The sequence below is a fragment of the Nerophis ophidion genome, linkage group LG03 (assembly GCF_033978795.1).
Source record: "Nerophis ophidion isolate RoL-2023_Sa linkage group LG03, RoL_Noph_v1.0, whole genome shotgun sequence".
In the NCBI taxonomy this organism is placed as follows: Eukaryota; Metazoa; Chordata; class Actinopteri; order Syngnathiformes; family Syngnathidae; genus Nerophis; species Nerophis ophidion.
The window spans coordinates 37,851,583-37,877,637 of NC_084613.1; the positions used below are offsets into that span (position 1 = coordinate 37,851,583).

General features: G+C 41.9%; 1 protein-coding gene across 6 annotated transcripts in view; it reads left to right on the top strand.

Annotated features, from left to right (window-relative positions):
- LOC133549554 (latent-transforming growth factor beta-binding protein 2-like) overlaps positions 1-26,055 on the top strand; it is a 333,835-nt gene that overhangs the window by 59,432 nt on the left and 248,348 nt on the right. For all 6 annotated transcript variants that reach the window (XM_061895071.1, XM_061895074.1, XM_061895072.1 and 3 more), the window contains exon 3: positions 10,987-11,257. In XM_061895071.1, coding sequence (XP_061751055.1) covers positions 10,987-11,257 — 271 coding nt within the window. The remainder of the gene's footprint in view (positions 1-10,986; positions 11,258-26,055) is intronic.

Consider the following 26,055-nt stretch of genomic DNA (forward strand, 5'->3'; position numbering starts at 1 on the left):
TTATTTTTGATGAATTGTCCCCGGCTGCTTTTCAGCAATTGTCCTTCAGTTTCCTTCTAACGCGCTCTCGCTCTCACGTCAGCTCCCGACCAGCTCCAACACTTCTTTCCTCCCGGCTACTGCTTTTTGACAGAGCGACATGTGATTAGATACCCAGGCCCAGGTGGGCCATCTACGCACCTGTCGCTGATTTCAAAGTCAGACCTGGCCCACCCCGGTTTGCTGCAGGCCCGCAGACCATGTTCCCCTCCACAATTATATTCCTAACGACCGAACACCACCTCCTCTCGAAAAATAAAATAAAAATGCCAACAGGGCAACTAGGTCCTGTAGGCTTTGTTTTGGTAACTCTCATGTTCTTGTTGAGCTTGTCAAACTAAGACCACAATATCTGGAAATATAAGGGAACTAGCAACACAAGCAAAAAAAGGCTGCTTGAGAGGGAAAGTGTGACCATAGTTCATAGACTAGTAGTACAGTGTTGCCAACTCCTCTGCAAAGAAAGCAGCTATTGGCTGTCCTAAAAGTCGCTAGAAGACGCTAAAAGATGCCAGCGTCTCATTTGCATAATTTAATGCAGTGGACTTTGTAGGAGAGATACAAAACTAAGTTTAAACAAATTATAAGTATGATTAAAACTGCAAATTAACTTTCGTCTTTTGATTCGAAGTTGTTTTTTAAATAGTTTTTATCATGATGCTAGCTAGCTAGATGTTGAACGTTTGTCACAGAGAGAGAGAGAGAGACACTTAGAGATGAAGTGAGTAAGTGACGAATCTGTGTACAATAGGCTAATCAAATTTAGTGATTTATGTAAGTGTGAAAGCAAAGAAACATTTACATTTAAAATTCAAGTCGAAACCTACGGCTTGGAAGTCAGAAATGCCGACTTCTCAGTACAATGAGAAGTGTACATTATAAAAGTCCAGACGGTAAATAATTTGCACATGCGCCAACTGCTGCAATACTCGCCCTGTGAGGGTCTCGGCTCTGCTCGCGCAGCAACAGCACCAGCTAACGGGCAGCACACGTCACTGCTCGTTGAGGACAGTGACTGCTGTGTGTTTTCACCTCAAACTCTCCAAGACACAAAAAGTCTCCAATAATACCAGAAAAAGTCGCTAGATTTTGTCCCCAAGATGATTGGAAAGTCGTCAAGCCTCCAATATTACCACAAAAAGTCGCTAGATTTTGTCGCCAAGATGATTGGAAAGTCGTCAGATTCAGTAACAAAGTCGCCAAGTTGGCAACACTGTACTGGTATAAAATGGAAGCACATTATGAAATATGTATTTTATCAACTGTTTTATGTATTTTTGTACAATGTACATTTGTGGCAGTGAGTGTCTACAACAGTGCTTTTGGTACTTAAACCTTGTAATTTTACTTTTAAAATGTTTTAATCTATTTACTATGTTTTGAATGTGTTTTGTCCTATTTTTTTGCCATTGGCTATACTCGCACATTTTTCCATGCGGAATGTTCATTAAACTGTATTGTCCTTTTTGAATAACCAAAATCTACAATTACTTATTACCTCATTTTTACTAGCAAGATATGTTTTTTTATGTTGTAGATGACCATCAAGTTGTTTTTCATTAACCAGAATCTGACATCCAAATAAATGTGACTTCTTAAAATGCTTGAAACACATAAAATGGCATTTTGGCATGTTGAAAGAGTACTTTTGTTATTTTCAGCAATTTATCTCAGATTTTAGTCTTTAACCCCTAAATGTAATCCTTTAATCAGTGGTTCTTAACCTTGTTGGAGGTACCGACCCCCACCAGTTTCATATGTGCATTCACCGAACCTTTCTTTAGTGAAAAATACATATATATTTTTTCAAATTCAAGTCAAAGTTTTTTTTTTCCATCAGTGCACAAAATGAGCCATGCGCAAATATCACTTTGTTCAAACAACAAAACCAACACAGTGCATGAACTCACAACAAATTACACACCTGCAAATCAGTGTGACTTCTGCTGTGGCCGTAACCATAATACGCCGATATGGAGAAGTTTTTTATTTGCACGATGAGTCGGGTGTGTCTCGACCTCCGCGGCGGAGGGTCCGTCGAACCCCTGAGGCCGACTCACCGAACCCCTAGGGTTCGATTGAACTCAGGTTAAGAACCACTGCCTTAAATGTAAAAACTATGTACTTTGTTTTTAAATGTTTTGTCTTACTTCTACAGTATTCACATTTTCGTACCTCCATTGTACCATTTTTGTATGGTGAACATTGTACAATTGAAATTACCCGAACAAATACCTTTACCATATTAAGACCGTCTAAGTTTTATTTTGATTTTGCTTTGGGTGTTATTATTCGGGTGTAGGTCCTTTTTTGATGTCGGGCACTAACAGGGTATAACCGATTTGTCTGTTTGTGCTGCATTCATACTGGTATGTATCCAATTCAATTCAAATGTTTATCCACATTTGGAAGAGGCCTCATTCCAATGTTAGGATCTCTAAATTCATGCATTCCAGAACTTTTGAATTGTGTAGAATAGTGAAGTCGTTCTAAATCAGTGATGAAACAGCCCCCTAAACAGAACAATGAACCATGATTAAACAGTATAGTCTTTACCTTAGCCTGAAGCTGGATAAGTAGATAGTCACATGTCTTCTATTTAAGTTGAAGATCACAGCGCCCCCCTCCAAATACACAAGAGGTACAGAAAATGTACAGAAGTTCAAGCTGTCATGTACTATTTTGTCATGTCCGAGCCACCGTAGCCTGTGTCAGTGTGTGACGTCACGAGAGCGAGGGAGAGCTTGACTCTCAAGGTTGTTAATAAACCGGAGTGATGAGAGGCATTCAATTGAAACACGTTGCCTGATTTTTAATAAATTAAGACACCTAAATTAGCATATAGGTGAAACTGAGGACATAACAATGGCAACGAGTGATGCACAGAGCCTGCAAGCCAAGTGAGATAACGCCAGAATACCAAAGTTTAATCTGAAGTGTAACAGAAAGTTGATGCTAGCGTTAGCATAGCATTAGCATGGAAAAGACAAGCCTGTCTGCGTTTCATTGCTACTCCGACCCGGCGACGTTGGGACCGCGATGGACAAGATGGCTAATGTCATTTGAACTGTTTGCTGATGGAAAAGGTCTGATCATCACAGAAGACACAGATGATTTTGTGAAACAGCGGCGGAGAGCACTTCTTTTGCATTATGCAGGACCGGACACACGCTGGATAACACTGGAGGTGCAGCAGACTATGATGACACTGTTGCTGCTTTGAATGAATAGTTCGTGTCACAGGTAAACACGCCACTTTCGCCCGCCAGACATTTCACAAAATTACACAAAATCCAAGTGAGACTGTACAACAATTTTCCACACGTTTAAGACGTGCTGCAAAGCACTGTAGTTTTGGTGCAGGTGAAGACGATCAGATTAGAAATGCTATTATTAGCAAATGCACATCTAGCTATATTCGCCGTAAACTGCTGGAAGAAGGACATGGGTTGGTGCTCGCTCGCACACTTGAACTGGCAGCACAATGTGAGCAAATTGAGGGACAAATGGCGGAAATGTCTGGAAAAGGGGAGAGAGCAGAGGAGTCTGTGAACCGCGTCACACAGAAAGGAGGGAAATATCAGAAGAAAGGACAAGGAAAATTTGGCATGGGCGGAGAGAAAACAGACAAAACTTGCTACCGGTGAGGACATGCTGACCACTTTGGGAGGGATCCTAAATGTCCCGCACGCGGTCAAACATGCCGCGAGTGTAACGGTAAAGACCATTATTCAGAGGAAATGGAGAACCTCTACTTGGAAAAGAGTTAGCCATGAAACTAGTATACTGAAAATAGGGGCCAACATCTCAGCAGTCACAGACCTGAAACAGTCACTTCAGCACCAGTACCCCATTGTATTTTAGGGGGTAGGGAAGCTGAAAACAAAACAGATAAAGCTACACATACACCCAGAGGTGACACCAGTAGCACAGCCACTCAGGCGTATACCCTTTAACTTACGGGCACCTGTGGAGGCTAAGATTAAAGAACTCTTAGACTTAGACATCATAGAACGGGTCAATGGACCAACACCATGGGTAAACCCAGTGGTCATCATACCCAAGGCAAACTCTAAAATCAGACTGTGTCTAGATATGCGACAGGCAAACCTCGCAATCATCAGAGACAGATACCCTATTCCAACAGTAGATGAACTGCTACAGGGGATGAATGGATCAGTGGTTTTCAGCAAACTGGACTTAAAGTGGGGCTACCACCAACTCGAATTGACCCTAGAATCGCGTAGTATTACCGCATTCGCCATCAATGGAGTCTACAGATACAAAAGATTTATCTTCGGCGTGTCTTTAGCCAGTGAACTGTACCACCATGAAATCGCTGCCGCACTTGCTGGTATAGATGGGGTGGAGAACATCTCGGATGATGTCATAGTTCACGCGAAGGATGAGGTAACGCATAACGAGCGACTACATGCAGTCTTGAGAAGACTGGAGGAATGTGGACTAACGCTGAATTCTGACAAGTGCCAGTTCAACATGGATCGGCTGATCTTCTTGGGAATCCTGCTGTCTGAAAAGGGAGTCGGTCCAACAGAGGAGAGAGTGAGAGCTGTGAGCGAGGCAGGAGAGCCGGAAAATGCATCAGAAGTGAAAAGCTTCCTCGGACTAGTGAGTTACAGCAGCAGATTTATTCCACAGTTCGCAACATTGTCAGAGCCACTGCGACGTATGACAAGACAAGACACTACTTTTGAATTTGGTCCCGAACAGAAAAAAGCGTTTGAGGCGCTGAAAGAGGGCTTAGCCAAAGCAGGGACACTAGCCTACTTTAACAAAGATGCACTGTGGCAGGGGGCGTGGTCAGCGCGTTCCCTGCGGACGGGGTGTGTGCAGAAATCAGTCATGAAGCAGCTGACAGGTGAGTGGATAATCTCAGCTGGAACGAGTTATCTAATCACCTGTTCCTTTATTAGCAGCGCGGGAGACCGTGATCGGGAGGACGGACAACACTGAGGGGAGCGTGCTGAAAAGCCAGAACCCAGAAGGACTCGAAAAGAGACTTGCAAAAGGGGCTGCAAAGCCTAATTGATTTGTCTAAATATTAAAAGTTGTAAAAACCACTGAGTAAAGTGTGCGGAAGTCACTGATCCAGAAGACGCAGGTACGAGACCTGCTACAGTGGCACCCAACGTCAAAGAAACAAGGAAAAGATGTCGACACCAACCCCCCTGGAGGCGTTAGGTCAAGTCCTGTCAGAGGTCTCTGGGGCGAGCCGGCAGCAGACCAAGGTGCTGCAAGTGTTGATGGGCCGGGCGGACGCAGCAGGAGGCTCGACATCCATGAAGCGGATGGTGGAAGGGGAAGACCCGCAAACATTCCTGGAGGTGTTCGAGACGACGGCGGCAGCGTGCAAGTGGCCGGAGGAAGAATGGGGAGCGAAGCTGCTGCCGCTTCTGGCGGGGGAGGCGCAGCGGGCGGCGTTGAGTCTCCCAGTGTCGGCCCGCACGCAATACACCAATCAGCGGCACGCCATCCTCGACCGGGTAGGCAGCAGCCCCGAGGATCATCGCCGGCAATTCCGGGCCCTTCATCTTCTCTCACCGGCTGAGGGATGCCGCAACTAGATGGCTCCAGCCCAACGGCCAAGACCCAAGGTGCTGGAAGCAGTGGTACTGGAGCAGTTCCTGGACGGCATCCCAGCGAGAACATCCGCGTGGGTCAGGTACCAGAGTCCGCCGGATGTCCAAACCGCGGTGAGACTGGCGGAGGAGCACCTGGCGGTGCACCGGGAGGCAACGCCGACGACCGCCAGGAAAACCCCCCCGACACATCGACGACAATTCGCCCCACGGTGGGGGGGGAGCAAGTCAGGTCAGCGCCGATGGTGCGCGGCCTGCCCGGACTGCCAGCGGGTTAACCCCGCGGCCTTTCCAAAGGCGCCTTTACGCCCATTACCACTCATGGAAGTCCCGTTCGAATGAATTGGGATAGACCTCATCGGACCATTTAACCCGAGCACACGGGGATACCGTTTTGTGTTAGTTCTGGTGGATTACGCAACGCGGTATCCTGAAGCAGTGCCGCTGCGCTCCATCTCTGCCAAGAGTGTGGCGCAAGCACTCTTCACGGTCATTTCCCGCATCGGAATCCCGAAAGAGATTTTGACGGACCAGGGCACGTCCTTTATGTCACGCACGATAAAGGAACTTTACGGGTTACTGGGGATTTAGTCCATCCGCACCAGCGTATACCATCCACAAACGGACGGGCTGGTGGAGAGATTTAATAAAACGCTTAAATCCATGATCCGTAAATTTATGCACGAGGACAAACAAAATTGGGATAAATGGTTGGACCGACTAATGTTTGCGATGCGGGAGGTACCTCAGGCCTCCCTCGGTTTTGCACCGTTCGAGTTGCTGTACGGCCGAAGGCCCCGCGGAGTATTGGACGTCATTAAGGAAAGCTGGGAGGACGGTCCAAGCTCCAGCAAAAATGAGATTCAATACGTCTTGGACATGCGGGCAAAACTCCACAAGGTGTGGCACTTGTCACGTGAGAATTTGCGCCTTGCCCAAGAGCGTCAACAGCGCACGTATAATAAGCGGGCCCAACTGCGTAAATTTTCACCGGGAGAAAAAGTGCTTGTGTTGCTTCCAACGTCAAGCTCCAAATTACTTGCAAAGTGGCAAGGACCCTTTGAGGTCACACGGCAAGTGGGGGATGTCGATTATGAGGTCCGGCGCTCTGACCGACGCGAGACACCCAAATATACCATTTGAACCTGCTGAAGGTATGAAGAGAGGCCAAGCCTGTCGCCATGGTAACAGTAGAGGGGGGGGAGGAGGAGGAGTTGGGGCCAGAGAGCCCGCCCAAACCCTCAGCTTCCCTGTGATGACCAGCTCACATTGGCGCAGAGAGCGGAGGTGGCTGAATTACAGCGGCGCTACTCAGATGTGTTCTCCTCTCGGCCCGGGCGCACGGATCTTGTCCGACATCACATAGAGACCAGCCCGGGGGTTACGGTGCGGTCTCGGCCATATCGGCTGCCCGAACACAAACGTAAAGTGGTTCGGGAAGAATTAAAAACTATGCTTGAGTTGGGGGTGATAGAAGAATCCCACAGCGCATGGTGCAGTCCCATTGTCTTAGTAGGGAAGAAGGATGGGACTGTGCGGTTCTGTGTGGATTACCGCAGGGTGAATGACATTTCACGTTTTGACGCGTACCCAATGCCTCGGGTCGACAAGCTCCTAGATCGGCTGGGCACGGCTCGTTTTTTTACGACATTGGATTTGACGAAGGGCTACTGGCAGATTCCCTTGTCTCCAGAATCCCGAGAAAAAACGGCCTTTGCCACTCCGGAAGGTTTGTACCAATTTGTGACACTTCCGTTTGGCTTGTTCGGTGCGCCGGCCACGTTCCAGCGCCTCAGGGACCGGGTGCTGCGACCCCATGCGGCATACGCGGCTGCCTACCTGGATGACGTAATCATCCAGAGTAGCAGCTGGGAACAGCACATGCGGCGGGTGGGGGCGGTGCCCGAGTCCCTGAGGCGGGCGGGGCTCACCGCCAACCCGGCGAAGTGCGCTGTTGGCCGGAGGGAGGTGCAGTATCTGGGGTACCACTTGGGGGGGGCCAGGTGCGGCCCCAAGTGGACAAAACGGCGGCTATTGCGGCCTGTCCACCTCCCAAGACAAAAAAGGAGGTGAGGCAGTTTTTGGGGTTGGCAGGCTATTACCGCCGGTTCATTCCCCAATTTGCGGACTGGACCACCCCACTGACTGACCTCACCCGAAAGGGTGCTCCAAAACTGGTCCAGTGGACGGAGCAGTGCCAGCGGGCGTTTGAGAAGGTGAAAACAGCACTCTGTGAGGAACCGGTACTGCACATGCCAAAATTTGACCTCCCTTTTTGTCTGCAGGCGGACGCGTCGAGCCGGGGACTGGGGGCGGTGCTGTCCCAGAGGGTGGAGGGAGTCGACCGCCCCGTACTCTACATCAGCCGAAAGCTGTCGGACCGTGAGGCGAGGTACAGCACAGTGGAGAGGGAGTGCCTCGCCATCCGGTGGGCGGTGGGAGCCCTCCGCTACTACCTGCTGGGGCGCGCCTTCAGTCTCTACTCAAACCACAAACCGCTACAATGGCTCCACCGCATGAAGGACGCCAATGCGCGGATCACCCGGTGCTACCTGGCTTTACAACCCTACAATTTCCGGGTGGTCCACAGGCCGGGCACGCAGATGGCCGTGGCCGACTTACTGTCTCGCCCAGGGGAGGGGGGGGAGTGGATGCGGCCGGACGGGTGCCCGGCCTGAGTCCGGCGGTGGAGGCATGTGGCAGGGGGCGTGGTCAGCGCGTTCCCTGCGGACGGGGTGTGTGCAGAAATCGGTCATGAAGCAGCTGACAGGTGAGTGGATAATCTCAGCTGGAACGAGTTATTTAATCACCTGTTCCTTTATTAGCAGCGCGGGAGACCGTGATCGGGAGGACGGACAACACTGAGGGGAGCGTGCTGAAAAGCCAGAACCCAGAAGGACTCGAAAAGAGACTTGCAAGAGGGGCTGCAAAGCCTAATTGATTTGTGTGAATATTAAAAGTTGTAAAAACCACTGAGTGAAGTGTGCGGAAGTCACTGATCCAGAAGACGCAGGTACGAGACCTGCTACATGCACCAACAAAGATTATCGCAGACACTAGTCCAGTGGGGCTAGGAACAGTGTTAATACAGAGCCAGAAGGGAGAGAATGTTCCCATATGTTACGTCAATCGAGGTCTAACTGAATGCGAACGTAGGTACTCTCAGACAGAAAAAGAGGCCCTGGCTCTTGTATGGGCCTGTGAGAGATTACACCCATATGTATATGGTAGACAGTTTGATTTGGTTAGAGACCATAAGCCTTTAGAATCTATCTATAGTCCACGTTCAAAATCATGTGCTCGCATAAAGCGATGGGTTATAAGGCTACAGCCTTATGATTTTAAAAGTAGTACATATCTCAGGAAAAAAAAATATAGCAGACCCGTTATCACGTCTACTAGGAAACAGCGTACTGAAACAGAAACGTGCAGACGGATCCAACGAATATGTGAGATTCGTGGCAGTGAGCGCGACACCAAGCGCACTGACAACCCGTGAGGTTGAGGAAGCATCAGCCCATGATGAAGAGCTGAGTGAGGTGCGTAAAGCCATTGTTGCTAGTGAGTTATGTGTGATAGGACAACTTGTTCTACGCGGGACGCGCATCGTGCTACCACAAGCACTGCGGGCACGCGCTCTCTCACTAGCTCATGAATGACACTTGGGAGTCGTCGGTACCAAACAACATCTCAGGAGCAAAGTCTGGTGGCCAGCTATGTACGAAGCAGCTGAGAGACATTGTAAATCATGTCACGTTTGCCAAGTTGTTACTCGCCCAGATGCAGCAGAACTTTTGAGACCCACATAGTTACCGGAGGGGCCTTGGCAAGATGTTGCCATCGACCTACTCGGACCCCTACCAACAGCTGAATCTATTCTAGTTGTAGTTGATTACTACAGCCGTTATGATGAATATGACGTGTTAAAATCAAAGGTGATAGACAGTCTAGAGACAATTTTCGGTCGACATGGACTTCCCATCACACTGAGGTCAGATCAGGGTCCTTAGTTTAAATCAGAGGAGTTCAGTGAGTACTGACACCAACGGCATTAAGCACGTAAAAACGACACCACGATGGGCGCAAGCAAACGGCGAGGTGGAGCGCCAAAATGCTTCGCTGATAAAGAGGATTCGCTTCGCTGTCTCGGATGGACTTAATTGGAAGCGAGAACTCAGAAAATATGTCACAGTATACCGAAGCATCGATCACACAACCACGGGGAAGAGCCCCGCTGAGTTGCTTGTCAACCGAAAAATGAGAGGGAAGTTGCAAAGCATCGCGGCAGCGGGACACGCTGATCTGGAAGTAAAAGGACAATCCAAGATCTATGCAGATGAACGCCGTGGAGTCAGATATTCTGATGTCAATGTTGGTGACACTCTCCTGGTGAGACAAGAAAAGACTGATAAACTCACCACACCGTTCCACACAATGCCACATAAGATGGTGAGCAAATCCGGAAACCAAGTAGTTGTTGAGTCTCAAACGGGAGCCAGATACACAAGGAATACAACATTTGTGAAACGATACAACAACACTCATGACACACTCACCAGAATGGATGCATCCCAGGACGCTGAGGACTGCACAATAAACAGAGAGACACAACCTGCTCAACGCTCAGAGCAGAGTAACACCATCCATGACACCCGAGAGGCACAGAGGCCTTCGAGAGAGATACGGTTGCCACAGAAGCTGGCAGACTATGTGATGACATAGACTTTTATCTTGTTACGGTCTGGTGATGTAGGAGTAAGATTTAAAATAAAATAAAAGGGATAAATGTTTGAGTCAAGTTAAGTGACAATATTGTGTGATGTAATGTGAAATGAACAACGTCAACGTAAGGTCAACGCAAGTTTAAAGTATGATATTTATTGACTGTTCAAGAGTGAAAATGTGTGTTATTAGTGAATTGATGCATGGTTGAGAATACCAAGAAAACATACAGAATATTTGAGTATGTGTTTAATAAGAAATGTTTTGAATACTCCCTAATGTTTATATTTGATATTTGAAAATAACCTGAAGGCTATTTCTAAGGAAAGGAGGGATTTCATGTACTGTTTTGTCATGTCCGAGCTACCATAGCCTGTGTTCAGTGTGTGATGTCACGAGAGCAAGGGAGAGTTTGACTCTCGAGGTTGTTAATAAACCGAAGTGATCCGAGGCATTGAGTTGAAACGTGTTGCCTGATTATTATTAAATTAAGACACCTAAATAAACTGAGGACATAACACAAGCTGATTGTAAACATTTAAAATGAACCCTACTGTTGATGTCAGGGAAATGTTCTAAAATTACCCTCTGCAAACATGGTCTCCCATCTGTGTTCTCGTTTCAGCTGACTGCCAGCCACCCTGCCAGAACCGCGGTTCGTGCAGCCGGCCGCATACCTGCGTGTGCCGTTCTGGTTTCCGGGGCCCCCGCTGTGAGGAGGTGGCTCCTGAGCAGGTGTACATCCATGACAGAGGGGCCTTGAGGCGTATCCAGCCGGGCAGCAACCCTTTCCAGAAAGATCAACCACGGAGACGGCCCTCCGAAAGGCAAGCCATTCATAGCGGCAACGTCCAGACACCCCGACCTGCGACCACCAAGCAGCCCGTTCACACTGTGTAAGTGATTCAGCTATGCTCTTTTAAAAGCGAGAAAGCCCCATTAACTTGCCAAACATGCAGCGAGTGTGCGAGTATGTAAGTCTTCAGTTAACCACCATCACATTGACAGTGAGCCCATAGCAAAAATGTGCTTGCTCATCTGTTGCTTGATCTAATATCTTGAGAACATTTTGAGCTTCTCATACCTGTCTAATTCTGTGATCAATTGTTTCTCTTTTATTGCTCCTAAGGGACTCTTAGGAGCAATAAATAAGCTAAAAAGAGACAAGACATCACTGAGACAAAGGAGGTTGAGTTGAGTCTGTGGGACTTGTGTGGCATGGTGTTGCTGGATTCGTTTTTCCAGGGATGCGTCAGAACAGAACACAGCGTGAGGTAAGATGTAATGTATTTATTAAAGTAATAAAAAGACTAGGAACAAAAACACAGGAGCTAAGAAAAGACAAACCAAAGACGCTAGCATAAAAGCTAGGAAATACAAATAAACTAAGACTTTGCACGAAGGTACAAAATGTAAAAACAAAGACAATTAGCATGAGAGCTAAAAATGACAGATTGCTTAGCATATGAGCTAGCGAGAAAACACATACGTGAGAAGACTGTCATCACTGTTGCGCGTGGGCAAATTAGGATCCGAGAAAGAAGAATGAAAAGGAGTGAGCTTAAATAAGGAAGTAATCAACAGTGACAGGTGTGCAGGGACCGTGAGTAGCAGGTGGAATCAATGAGTAACCAAGGTGACAGACTAAACAGGAAAATAACAGGGTTAGATGGAGAATGACACAAAGATGGAAGAATAAACAATAACATGAAAACATCCGAGTACGGATCTTAACAGAGAAAACCATTTGAGCAATATTTGAGAAGTGGGATACACTGAGGAGAGCTTATATATGTATGCCACTAAGCTCAGTTACGTCTCATTTATTTTGAAGGACACAAAAAAGAGAAAGAAATGAGATGTATGAGCAATAAAAGAGATCTTATATATGTATTTTTCATGTCTTGATTATTTCTCTTAAATTTCTTAACAAAGCCATCATATCTCAAATTTGAGAATCGTGAACAAATTGAGAGTGCAATTTAAATATTCATTATCTGACTTAATTAGAAATAACACAAAAAAATACTCAAATATTTAAAGGTGTATCACTTTATTTTGCTACACAAAAATACAAAATATAAGAGATAAAAATAGATTAAATACAAAAATGTAAATGTAGTTAATAAGTACATACATAATGTACACATTGACATTCACAATACTTAAAACATTATAGAAAACAATATACAAAAAATTAAACAAATACAAAAATAAATGAAGTACTCACTTTGTTGTTTTGAAAAAGTCAGGTATAGTTTTTTTTAACTCCTTGTTGAGCAAACCATGTACCTTAGTTAAAAAAAAAACACCCGACTTCATCTCAGTAAGAGGGTGAGTAAATGACTACATTTCCATTTTTAAAATATTACATGCATAAACTGAAATAATTTTATAAAATTGTAACTGTGCTGTTTGGAACTGGTCTACATACAAAAAAGGATACTTAAGGGATACCAGGGATACTTAACATTTTTTACCTTGGAGCTTGACCATCTTTTCAGCTTCACAGGGGTCTGTGGCCAACTGAAATACAAACACTGAATTAGTCATCTTATACTAAAGTGTATTACAACTGAGTACCATTGCGGCCCATATGGACGGACCACAACTAAGAAACATATATTTATTGGCGGCCTCCAAGGGGTACTCGCAGCCAAACAGTGGGCCCCAGCCCTATGATTAAGAAACACTGTTGTAAACAATAGAACAGGCTCCTGTGATAACAATATAACATTTGGTACATAAATGATCATTGAAACATTTTGAAATTGGTTACAAAAGCTACTAATATGCCTGATCATGTAAGCAGTAACCTACTGTCTCATTTCCAGTTGTATTATTTTTTTTTTATTTGGAAAATAAATTTATTTGAAAATTAGCCGCTCGCTTTTTAGTGAGGTTGCATCAGTGCCAAATTTGCTTGACACAGCACAGCTCAATATGCATTGTCACAGTATAACGTGGTACTAAAAGCTACATCATAGGGCAATTTTATACAATATATACTGCATGACCCTAGACCAAAATATTAACATGTTTACCAAGGAAACATCCTACCCTAGAATGAACTTGGCAGGTACAAGGGCCTACTTAAAACCTGCTCTGGCCCGACATTTGTTTACCAAAGCTTTCTTGAGCTTGGCCTCCTCGATATTCTCCCAATCAGGAAGGGTACTGCATCTCAGGACATACGCTGCAAGGCAAGAACATAATAATCAGCCATTCGTAATTTTGCCACACCAGTTTCTACAGTTATCAAATCTATGCAATGCAATGCAATAATAATAATAATGCAAATCAAATGTAATGCTTTTAATGCCATGTTTTGGTACTTAAAAAAATGTAATGACCATGTGCGACTGCAGTTTTTTTATACAGTCAAAAGCTTACAATTATCTGTATACACACAGTTATAAGCATTAGACAAGTTAATCAGTTGAAAAGTTTACTTTAACTATCTAGTGTATTAGAATTGGCTTACAAAGCTGTTTAGATAGATAGATAGTACTTTATTGATTCCTTCAGGAAAATTAAAAATGTAATTTAAGTTTAATTGGAGAATGTATTTTTATTTATTTATTTTTGTGGAGTAGCATATTGTGTTTTGACTGCATGCATGGCTGTAGACAATCGCTAATTAAAATGTTCCGTCCATCAAAAATACTAAAGGAGAATTGCACTTAAACCCTCTAAACAAACATCCAATTCATCATCAGATGATCAATATAATATACCCCTTAGCCAATTTTTTTTTGTTGTGTCTGTTTAAAACATGCTATAAGTATATATATATTCTCTGAAAATATGACTTATAATAGCCACAAACTGGAGAATACCATTTTTAATCAGGATACAATTTGTTTTAAAATTGTTAAAAGGTATCATGGAATAATAAATGAACATCATACTAGGATTGCAAATTACGCGTGATGATCGATTTAAACATTTTAGAAAAATACAGAACAATATTGGTAAAAATGCCATTGCGATGCATTAAAAAAAAAGCTATGGCAATTAAACATCCATCCATTTTCTACCGCTTATTCCCTTTGGGGTCGCGGGGGGTGCTGGTGCTTATCTCAGCTACAATCGGACGGAAAGCGGGGCACACCCTGGACAAGTCTCCACCTCATCGCAGGCAATTAAACATATTGCATTTATTGTATTTTACACCCTCTCTGTTGTTTAAAATGTATACAGTAAATAGCAAGTATGTATCAAGTGTCCGGCAGCTGAAAGAACTTGTATTAATTTTTTGTGGGAATGTCAGAGAATAAAAGAGTTGTGGTCTGCTGTGAAAATTGTGAAGTGAAGTGAGTTATATTTATATAGCACTTTTCTCTAGTGACTCAAAGCGCTTTACATAGTGAAACCCAATATCTAAGTTACATTTAAACCAGTGTGGGTGGCACTGGGAGCAGGTGGGTAAAGTGTCTTGCCCAAGGACACAACGACAGTGACTAGGATGGCGGAAGCGGGAATTGAACTTGCAACCCTCAAGTTGCTGGCACGGCCGCTCTACTAACCGAGCTATGCCGCCTTGTTTGTCCATCCTAGGCCAGCGAAGATAACTTGAGGCACTTGCGTCACAACAGTTGTTAATGTTAGCCAAGTTAGCTCATATGTGTTGAAGTGGAGGTGATTGAAATAAATGACTCAGTGTATGAAAAAAGCTCGGCTTCTCCATTACCCTGACATAGTGTCACAGTTAAGGACTACACGCCTACAATGACCAAAGAATGGAAAAGTTTAGGCCCCCAGAACAGTTTCATTTTGCTTTATTGAGGCAGTGCTTTTGTCGTGTTCCCACCTTACAATACCTCTTGTATGCAGTTTGACAGCTGCAGATAAAAAAAGAAACACACAGACAGACGTAACAATTTCAACGGCCGTAACCTTCTTAAGTTAATTTTCATTTACCGTTTGACATATTGACGGCCATGTCCTACAATTGTATTACATTTTTTAAATGTCTCTGGACAACGCATTTAATGCCTTTTATTGCCGTTTAAGGCCTTCATTTACGCAAAATCAATTTAATGACTTAATGCCTTGTGGAAACCCTGCACATACAGTAAATTAATACACACAACCACATTTCAAGTTGATGGACATAACACTATATTGCTCATTATAACGCTAGTTTTTTGGTCAATTACAAACTGTAATCATGTAACATTCTGTTATGCCTCTAGTGTGCTGTAATCGATAAGGGATCAAACTTTCTCGTATTGAACTTCTATTTAATTATTGTTACCCAATTTTGGCCTGTAAACACCCTCAGTTTGGGAAAACTTACTTAAGATTCCTTCAACTTTTTTCTGGTCAAGGATGCACTTTCCTGTTCCTGCAGGTTTGTTTCCAGGGCGACCAAAAGGGACAGCATTTTGACACTCCTCTACTGTAAAAAAGTGGTCAAAAAGTGCGTGGAATAAACGCATACATTTGGGCTTTGAAGCATGACTCATGGCTGCAAGGCGAAACAATGATTTGTATACGCCACTCTCAGGAAAGAGCTCTTTCTGGCCCGATTGTTGAAAAGCGCCGTCGCTGTATTTGTCTCCAACGAAGTCACAGAGAGTTTGAAGTACTCTGACTTGGCCCGGATCTGAAAGGGAAAAATAGCACAAACAATACCAGAATGAGAAAATAATGTGTTCAAGGCCCAATCACAAATTTAAGTAAACAAAACAATTATATCATTAATGAATTAGCATTAAGTACTTACCTATTTTCAAGAGGACTTCTTCGATTCCTTGCTTTTCTCGCAGGATTTTACTGAACGCCTCCCTACATCCATCACATGGTGTCCATGATTTTTCTGCCTGTAGTCGATAACAGATAGTGACCTCGACAGATGGGTTGCCTGCATCTCTCCTGTCTGGTACCAAGAAAGCTGAATTTTCATTGTCAGGTGGATTCACCCGGCTAGCTGGCAAGTTATTGTGTACGCCGGGTGAAGGACCAGAGATGTTGTAGACATTTGGTTATGGGCCAGCGGTGTTGAAGTCATGCAGGGATGGGCGGGGTGCACAGCCTCCATAGAGTGATCGACTTTTTGGTGGTGAGGCCATTGGTTGATGGGCAGGATGCATGGTCTTCGTAGGGAAATGGACCTTTGACGTTGAGGCCATAAGCGCTTTGGGCTCCTTAAAAAGGGGTAGAAAAGGGCTATACCAGAACAACCCATTTACCATTTACCATTTACCATATGGTGATAGGCTAGATATATGGCCTCCGTAGGGAAATTGACAATTAATGTAGAGGCCATACGGTAATGGGATGGCTGTATTGCCGCTGTAGAGTGATGGACCAATGGTTTCCTCCCTGGTAAACCTATCATGAAATTTCATTGAACCATAGATTACAATTCTATAAACCAAATTTGTCCATATATGTATTTACAACATCAAAAGAGATTAGAAATACTGAACTACAAAAAAAATACTGAAATTATTTATGTTTTATGCAGCACGGTGAAAGAGGGGTTAGTGCGTCTGCCTCACAATACGAAGGTCCTGAGTAGTCCTGGGTTCAATCCCGGGCTCGGGATCTTTCTGTGTGGAGTTTGCATGTGCTCCCCATGACTGCGTGGGTTCCCTCCGGGTACTCCGGCTAACCTCCCACTTCCAAATACATGCACCTGGGGATAGGTTGATTGGCAACACTAGATTGGCCCTAGTGTGTGAATGTGAGTGTGAATGTTGTCTGTCTATCTGTGTTGGCCCTGCGATGAGGTGGCGACTTGTCCAGGGTGTACACCGCCTTCCGCCTGATTGTAGCTGAGATAGGCACCAGTGACCCCCGCACCCCCAAAGGGAATAAGCGTTAGAAAATGGATGGATGGATGGATGGATGGATTTATATTTTAACCTCCAGCGGCCAAAGTGGACCTTAGTCTATGTGCAGTAAGGAGAACAAGTATTTAATAGACTGGCAGTTCTGTAAAATATAAAACAAAACAAAAAATGACATTGTATTATTTTCAGGTAATTTGTTTTTTTTTCCCCAGGGAATTGATCACCTAGTAACCTCTACTTCTATCAAATATGGATTTCATGCAATAAGATTCAAATTAATTACTTTAAAAAAATGCATGCAATGTGATTTTACAGATTTTTGTTTTGGATTATATCACTTACAATTAGATTAGATTAGATAGTACTTTATTTATTCCTTCAGGAAGCGTACCTATAATGATATTAATAAAAATAATAATAATAATAATATAAGTAACAGACCTCGAACTACAAAATCAGCAGTGTATAAATGATTTGTTCTCCTCACTCTATGATGGACGGTACCAATAATGAAAATAAATGTACCATGACCGAAATTGACCGTATCTATAATCGTTCTGTAGAGTACTCTTAAACAAAAACATTTCACATCAAAGACAAAGGAACTGGACCAATACTGAAGATGAAATCATCTTGACTGCAAGGAAATAGACAACTCACTTAGTCAACAATACCAACTAACAAATTTTGACAGATTTTTTAATATTAAGTTATACATAACATTGACTATCCCAAAAAGTTATTACTTTATATATCTCAGGATTATTTATGAAATGTTCAATTAAGTATGAACTGTCAACAAGTACTTATATTTGGTTTAAAAATGTTTTTCGAAACTATTGCTTATTGAGATGTCCACAAAGGAAGTACAGGCATGTGAGCACCCTTTGGCAAAAGAGGAGGAAAATTCACAAAAAAGAGGAACATTTCTATCCGCATGTAGGACTCCCACACAAGCCCTGAAAATATATTTTTAAGAAGCTACATAGCACTGGGCCAATAAAACAATAACTATATATCGCGATAGACACATAATCATATCAATATTAAACGCTTTCAATAAAATATTCGAGCCACCATGATTCGCTACATTTAGTCACTCGCACTTTGGGAACCCAGCAAACAGAAAACAGGAAGTGTCACTGAGCATTGGGAGGGACATGCTACAACAGACAATCAGCTAACAGTATTTTTTGAGCAATGGAAGGGACACGCCAACAGCCAATCACGTAACAGTATCAAAAACAAGTAAGCTAGCTTGATGATGCTAATTATGCTAACTAGCAAGATTGTTTTGGTTTTCCCTGTCCTGAAATTCAGTGCGGCATTTATGCAAGAGCAACCACAAGTACCTGCGGCCAAGGCGAGCGTTCCACAAATTTTGTTTGGATCCTATTTTTTTATTATATTGTTTACTTAATTCATCCATGGAATTTTTGTTATTGGTGAAAGCTCCGGTCGTACAGGTTTTTACGGGACACATTTCCGGTGTGTGTTGCTCTGAGAACCCACGGCTGTTTAGTTACTGCTCGATTGCTGATAAGAAAGCAAAGTTCGCTCCTTTTTCTGACACTCATCCTTCAACTCCCATCGTTACTCTACTTTCAGCTATATTTTTTTATATTCTTATTTATATTTAATTGAAAAAAATGCAGAATTTATATTTTGACTTGAAACTGAATGTTTAAAAACATGGATTTTTTCTGTTAAGAAAGTATATATTGTGTACATTTTTCTCAATAAAACTTGTTCATAAGATTTCAGTGTGTGTTCAAGTACTTCTTGAACACATTCATCAATACTGTGATAACAATTGTAACCATGACATGAAATGTTCATTTTGTTACTCCCTATTTTTGACACGTGAGATTGTAGAGTGGATATTTACACTCTGAACGTTTTGACCATAACTAAAAAGTGATGGCAAATAATTGTTTTCAGGGTCCACAAGTTGAGAACTTTTAATCCTGAAATCAGAGTGGATACAGATGTTGGGTTTCGGGCAATTTAATACATCAAATATTTGTATTTGTCATTAATATACTATTTACTGAAACAATGATTTGATGGCAAATAAAATAATGTTTAAATTAATGCTGTTTTTTGGTTTGGAAATTCACCAAATTTGCTAAAGATTAAACGTTTTAAACTTGTAGCCCCATAGGCATGAGGTAATAAATGTCAAGCTTACCCAAAGGCAGTGTTGCCGCCTGTTACAAGTCCCCCGTCACTTGATAGATTCAGCGCTGTGATATTATCATGTTCAGACAATGGGTTCCGATCTACTGTTATGGTGTCAGACCCTGATGTTGAATGTGATGGCTCACTGGCTTCCAACATATTTAAAAATGACTCCTGTGGAGTTTGGCAGCCTTTTGGTGACTGAGTCTGATCTTTTCCTAAAATATATTCAACAGTTGCTCAATAAAATTTACCATCTGACCACTTTGCTAAAACAGAATCCCCTGTTTTAAGATATAATATCTGCACAGGAGCTTCATCTCTTGACAAAATGTTTGCTCCTGTAAAGATTTTGCCCGTATAACCGCCCTCCCATCTGACGAATGCCAAACAATCTGAAAGAGACACTGCAAAAGAGAAAGTGTTTAAAATGTATTATTTAAAAAATGGACTGGTATTTGTCAACTCATTTGGACATAAATGTTATGATTATTCCCTCTACCCATCCCTATTTGCATTTTAAACCATATGCAGTAGAATTAGCTTGCCCATCGCTGTCTTAGAGGTGTGTGGCCACATTACAATTAGGATACTGTTCCCTAACTTCCTTGGGGCGACTTTCCCAAGGTGGCATTCTCAGCTATTCTTCAAATACTAAACAAACTAATAAAATAATTTTTCCAGTTTGTTAGCTACATGTAACTGCAATTTGGCTTAACCCTAGTCCACTTTGCCACACATACATAGAGATTTACCAGATTGCTCATTTGGGGGAGGAGAATTATACAGGTCCTTCATTTTCTTTGTGGGAACTGTTAACCTCTTTCTTGTAGTCATTTCTTTTTTGTCCATCCTGTAAATTAAAAAATTAATTTTGGATCACAAACTGGGGATAGGTTGATTGGCAACACTTAATTGACGCGAATGTGTAACTGTTGTCTGTCGATCTGTGTTGACTTGTCCATGGTGTACGCCGCCTTCCGCCCGAGCGCAACTGGGATAGGCTCCAGCACCCCCCATAACACGGAAGGGAAAAGCAGTAGAAAATAGATGGATTGATGGAACTATAATATAAATGGAAACTATTTATATATATGGGGTCACTCCATGTGGATGTTAACTTTTTGGGTGACCATATTTAACTTCTGTCAAAAACAAGTAAACAAAATGATTGTTTATTATTGTTCTGGCTATAGTAAAAAAAAAAAATCTTAACCCAGACAGTTTAATTCTTATTTTAATTTGTATGTATTTTGAGGTGCGGGGGCTTGATTGCATCTTTTTATAATAGGGTACGTATTCAAAAGTTATGGCATTTTTAACAAAAAGATCATGAATAAAATCTCGAGCCCCAATGACTTTGGATTGAAGAGGTTGACCATAAATTACTGCATTTTGACCAGGTTAAAACAATTATAACTTTTTAAACATGTATCACAGAAAAATTATTCTTATATCACTTAACTAGTCTTAACAATACCTGTCTGATAATACTGGTTTCATTTAGTTGAATGAATGTTTAACATTTTAAACACATACCTACTTTATTCTCCAATATGTATGCAGTTTATACAATCAATAGCATGATACAAAACATACTCGACCACTGCCAGCGAGTAAGCAAATGTACTGCTGCTTTCAAAATGGCGGGGCAAATTGGTTAATCATTGAACACTTCTGGGTGTCAGCTCTTATTTATTACAGCTAGCCAGCCATACCAATAAAGTTCAGCCCGGACCTTCTTTGTCGATTATTACTTTACCTACAACAGTAATATAAAACATTTGTAAGTCAAGCTCCCCAAATTAATATGCACTGTGGGATCTAATTGTGAAGGTCATTATGTATGGTAACATTACTTGTTGGGCAGATGCCATTAGCGTTACCGCAACCTCCCAAAGGACCACTCCATTGTCACAACAGTTAAATATTTTCACTTTACAACATTAGGTGGCTGACCAACTAAAAAATAGTAGGATACTGACCTCTCCAAGTCTAACGTCGCAAGCGTTTCCAAAATATTTTCCGCTTCTTCTTCCTTTTCTTCTTCCCTTTCTTCTTCTTCCTCGTTTTAGTTTAAGGTAGGCGCACAGACAACGTTCAAATGTTACGCCACCTACTGTTTTCCCGCTTCTTCTTCTTCTGACGATAATTGATGGCAAACAATGCGTCATGTCCTCCGCTGTCTGATAAAAAGCATGACTTTTCTGAATTGCCTTCCTTTGAAAGTTACACTTAGCCAAAGATTACTATTTTCAGATGGACATATAGGGAGAAACTTTATATAAATTCTGAGATGTGGATCTGTCTCAATAACATCCTCGCAAGATTTGTCACGGCGCCCCATGAATCTGTCCAATCATATTTGCTCTTCCTGGAAAACACACATGCGCATTTAGTGGGCGGATGTGACATCATTTCGATTGGAAGAAACAATTCAGCGTCGAAGGAATAACGACTGAAAGTAAGTAGTACAATTTATTGTTTTTATTTTGGTATTCAAATTACTTTTAACACACGCAAGTTAGTATTTATTAAACTACTGTAACATAACTGTGTTACGAAAATAGAACTATAAATGCCGCATTTAACGGCGCGACCACCTTGCTAGAAGCGATGATACCTACCTCCACGAGGCATCGCAAGTGATAAGCTACACTTTATACATCCCATAGGGCAGTGGTTCTCAAATGGGGGTATGCGTACCCCAGGGGGTACTTGAAAGTATGCCAATGGGGTACGTGAGATTTTTTAAAAATATTCTAAAAATGGCAACAATTCAAAAATCCTTTATGAATATATTTAGTGAATACTACTTCAACAAAATATGAATGTAAGTTCATAAACTGTGATAAGAAATGCAACAATGCAGTGTTGACAGCTACATTTTTTTGTGGACATGTCCCATAAATATTGATGTTAAAGATTTCTTTTTCTGTGAAGAAATGTTTAGAATTAAGTTGATGATTCCAGATGGATCTCTATTACAATCCCCAAAGAGGGCACTTTTAGTTGATGATTACTTCTATGTGTATAAATCTTTATTTTTAATTGAATCACTTGTTTTTTTTTCAACAAGTTATTAGTTATTTTTATATCTTTTTTTCCAAATAGTTCAAGAATGACCACTACAAATGAGCAATATTTTACACTTTTATACAATTTAATCAATCAGAACCTGATGACATAGTGCTGTAGTTTACTTCTTTATCTCTTTTTTTCAACCAAAAATGCTTTGCTCTGATTAGGGGGTACTTGAATTAAAAAAATGTTCACAGGGGGCACTGAAAAAAGGTTGAGAACCACTGCCATAGGGAAATAACAATGATATAAATAAATTGTACAGAGCATATTGGAAGTGGAACAATATAACTTACTGAACATACACTGCTTCAACATAATATATAGTTTTGCATATACAAGAAGTTCCACTGTATATTCCAGCAATCTTTGTCTGTGTTTACATAGTATTGGAGTGTCGAAATGACAAAACTAAAACCTGGAAAACGATGGAGAAGAACTGGTAAAGAAGTCAACTCAAATAAACGATCAAGAAGGACTGTACAATTGGTGAGTAGACTGGAATAGTGGTGGTGCATTAAACTGGCAGCAGATATAATATGTGATACTTTATTTTTCTTCCTGCAGTCATCCCGTCCTGCAGCCACAAATGTGAATGTGGAGACTGATGAGCAATGTCTAAGTAAGTGTTATGTATATGCGTGTTCTTTGTTTGTGTGAATTAGTAATGATAGAGATTTACAGACCAGATAGATGGATAAAAAGCTATCCACAGTTTGTCAGGAACAAGCAGGAAAATCTTGCTTTCTTTTACCCTGATTACATAGCACGTATGAAGAATGAAACTTGAAATATGAATTATCTCAGCATCCTCAAGTTAAGGCTGGTAGGTAACATCAGGTCATGGTTAGGGATGTAACAATATCAAAATATCATGGCATGATATCGTCACAGTGTTAAAGCCACGGTAAGATATTGTTACACAAATGTCACAGTGTTAAATGAAGTGTCAGAAACGTTTAAGATAAAAACACTTACTGTAGTTTATTATTTTAAACAGGTATTTTAAGTGCAAAGGAATGGTGCAGAATCATCCAGTATTTCAAGTAACACACAAAGACAAACAAAAAAAAAACTTTAAAATAAGTGTTTTTTAAACTGACATAAACAGTAAACATCCGGTGTAACAAATGTAAAACATTAATGTTTATTCTGCCAAGAAACTATAATGTGTGTCTGGTAAGGTTTTTTTTTTTTAGTACAATTTGGTATGATTGTGTGTATGATTACTTTTTGAGCACAATCAACAACACTCCGATGATAATGCAAACAGTGTGATTTGACATTTTGATATTGTAACATCACTGCGGTTTAGTTTAGTGTATTTAAACTTTAACTTCCTAAGAAACTGTCCTTTGCAGTCGACATTTTTATATTAGTTTGTAGAATACTGATTCTTAGGAGTTAACTAATATTTTGACTGTTAATCATGTAAATACCTCACAAATGGATATTTTTCTTTGCTGGCGTCTTGGTTTCACATCAACGATATTTGCCAAATAACGGTTCTAACTAGGGCTGGGCAATATGGCCTTTTTTTAATATCTCGATATTTTTAGGCCATATCGCGATATACGATATATATTACGATATTTTGCCGTGGCCTTGAATGAACACTTGATGCATATAATCACAGCAGTATGATGATTATATGTGTATACATTAAAACATTCTTCTTCATACTGCGTTCATATATGCTACTTTTAAACTTTCATGCAGAGTGGGAAATCACAACTATGTCCATTGACCAAAAGTGTATTTATTAAAGTTATTAAGCAATGGCACAAACATTCAAGTCATTTCCAAAACATAAAGTGCAAGATTGTCAGAGACATTTTAAGTGTCAAATAAAAATGAGCTGCATAGTAGGAAATCAAATAGTATTCGTCCTTCACTATGTGGTAGGTTACGACGGACGTTATGAAATTATTTTCATTCTCTAGCGGGTGACCTTTCAAATGATGTTACATATTAGCAGTAATGCTACTTTTTATAGCAACGCTTTTGCCCCACACTTGACAAATTACGGTTGTCAGTTCGACATATTCCCGCTTGAAACCAATCCACCGCCAGAAGATGGACCTCCTGCTGTTTTTATTGGGAATTAAGTCTTCCTTCATTTGTTACCAGAGCCGCACCTTATTTCTCTCGTATTCCCACTCGTACGGCTACGTCAGCAGCTAACGTAGCCCAGTCTGCTACCTCTCTGCTGGGCGAGGGCGTATACGTACTGTATGTGATGTATGACGTGATTTTATGTGAAGTATGTGAGAATGTGCGCCTGCTTGTCTGTGAGAAGGAGAGACAGGAAAGAGTGAGAAGAGCCTGAAGTGTAATGCCCGCAGCTAAAAGCAACAGCGTGAGAACGTATACTCGAATATTACGATATAGTCATTTTCTATATCGCACAGAGACAAACCCGCGATATATTGTATGGCACCGCTGCTGCCCACTGCTCCCCTCACCTCCCAGGGGGTGATCAAGGGTGATGGGTCAAATGCAGAGAATAATTTCGCCACTTCTAGTATGTGTGTGACAATCATTGGTACTTTAACTTTAATATATTGATATATCGCCCAGCCCTAGTTCTAACATATAACTCAATCTAATATATTACTCCTATTTCCTAACTTATTGTAGACATTGTGGTGTGTAGTGTCGGCAAATTTCTTATTTTCTGCATGGTCGCGTTCCTACCGGACGCATTTCCTCTGGTGAGCTGCAATGGCTCTGGTTCGACTTGGAAATGGTCGGGATGAACGTGGCATGCTGTACCTTGCAGTATACAAACTTTATTTTAGTTTAAGCTAACACGGCCGTTATAGGCACAGAAATATTTCACAGCAACCATTCCTCGGATGTACGAATCACAAACGTTCCCGTCACTCCTGCACACTTCCTCTTTTTTGCGCCTGTTTGAACCATGGGAGATCAATTTTAATTCTCTAATCAGCCCACTTATCATTGTCAGAAAAAAAAACAACACACTGACAGGAGTTCTCGTTTGATAGCGTCACACATCACGGCATTATTGTGAGAATTTTGAAACCAAAATAACGCAATATTTACAATAATGTTGAATCCCTCGTCAAGATCCTTTCTTATAGGTTTGGTTTGTTGCTGTGTATTTACTAATAATTGGCATTCTTTATCACTGAAGTTCCACACTTTCTTTTTATAGTGTGTGTTGTATTGTGATGAGTTATATTTAATACTGTGGCTTATGTGTTACCACAAACACAGAAGATATGTATACATGAACTACAAAGCTATCAAGACAGGGACGGCGTGGCGCAGTGGGAGAGTGGCCGTGTGCAACCCGAGGGGCCCTGGTTCAAATCCCACCTAGTACCAACCTCGTCACGTCCGTTGTGTCCTGAGCAAGACACTTCACCCTTGCTCCTGATGGGTGCTAGTTGGCGCCTTGCATGGCAGCTCCCTCCATCAGTGTGTGAATGTGTGTGTGAATGGGTAAATGTGGAAGTAGTGTCAAAGCGCTTTGAGTACCTTGAAGGTAGAAAAGCGCTATACAAGTACAACCCATTTATCATTTATCATTTAAGATGTGGGAAAAAAGTAAATGCATTCCATTAGCTGAATTTGTATGTGTTCAACTGATGTCAACTTGC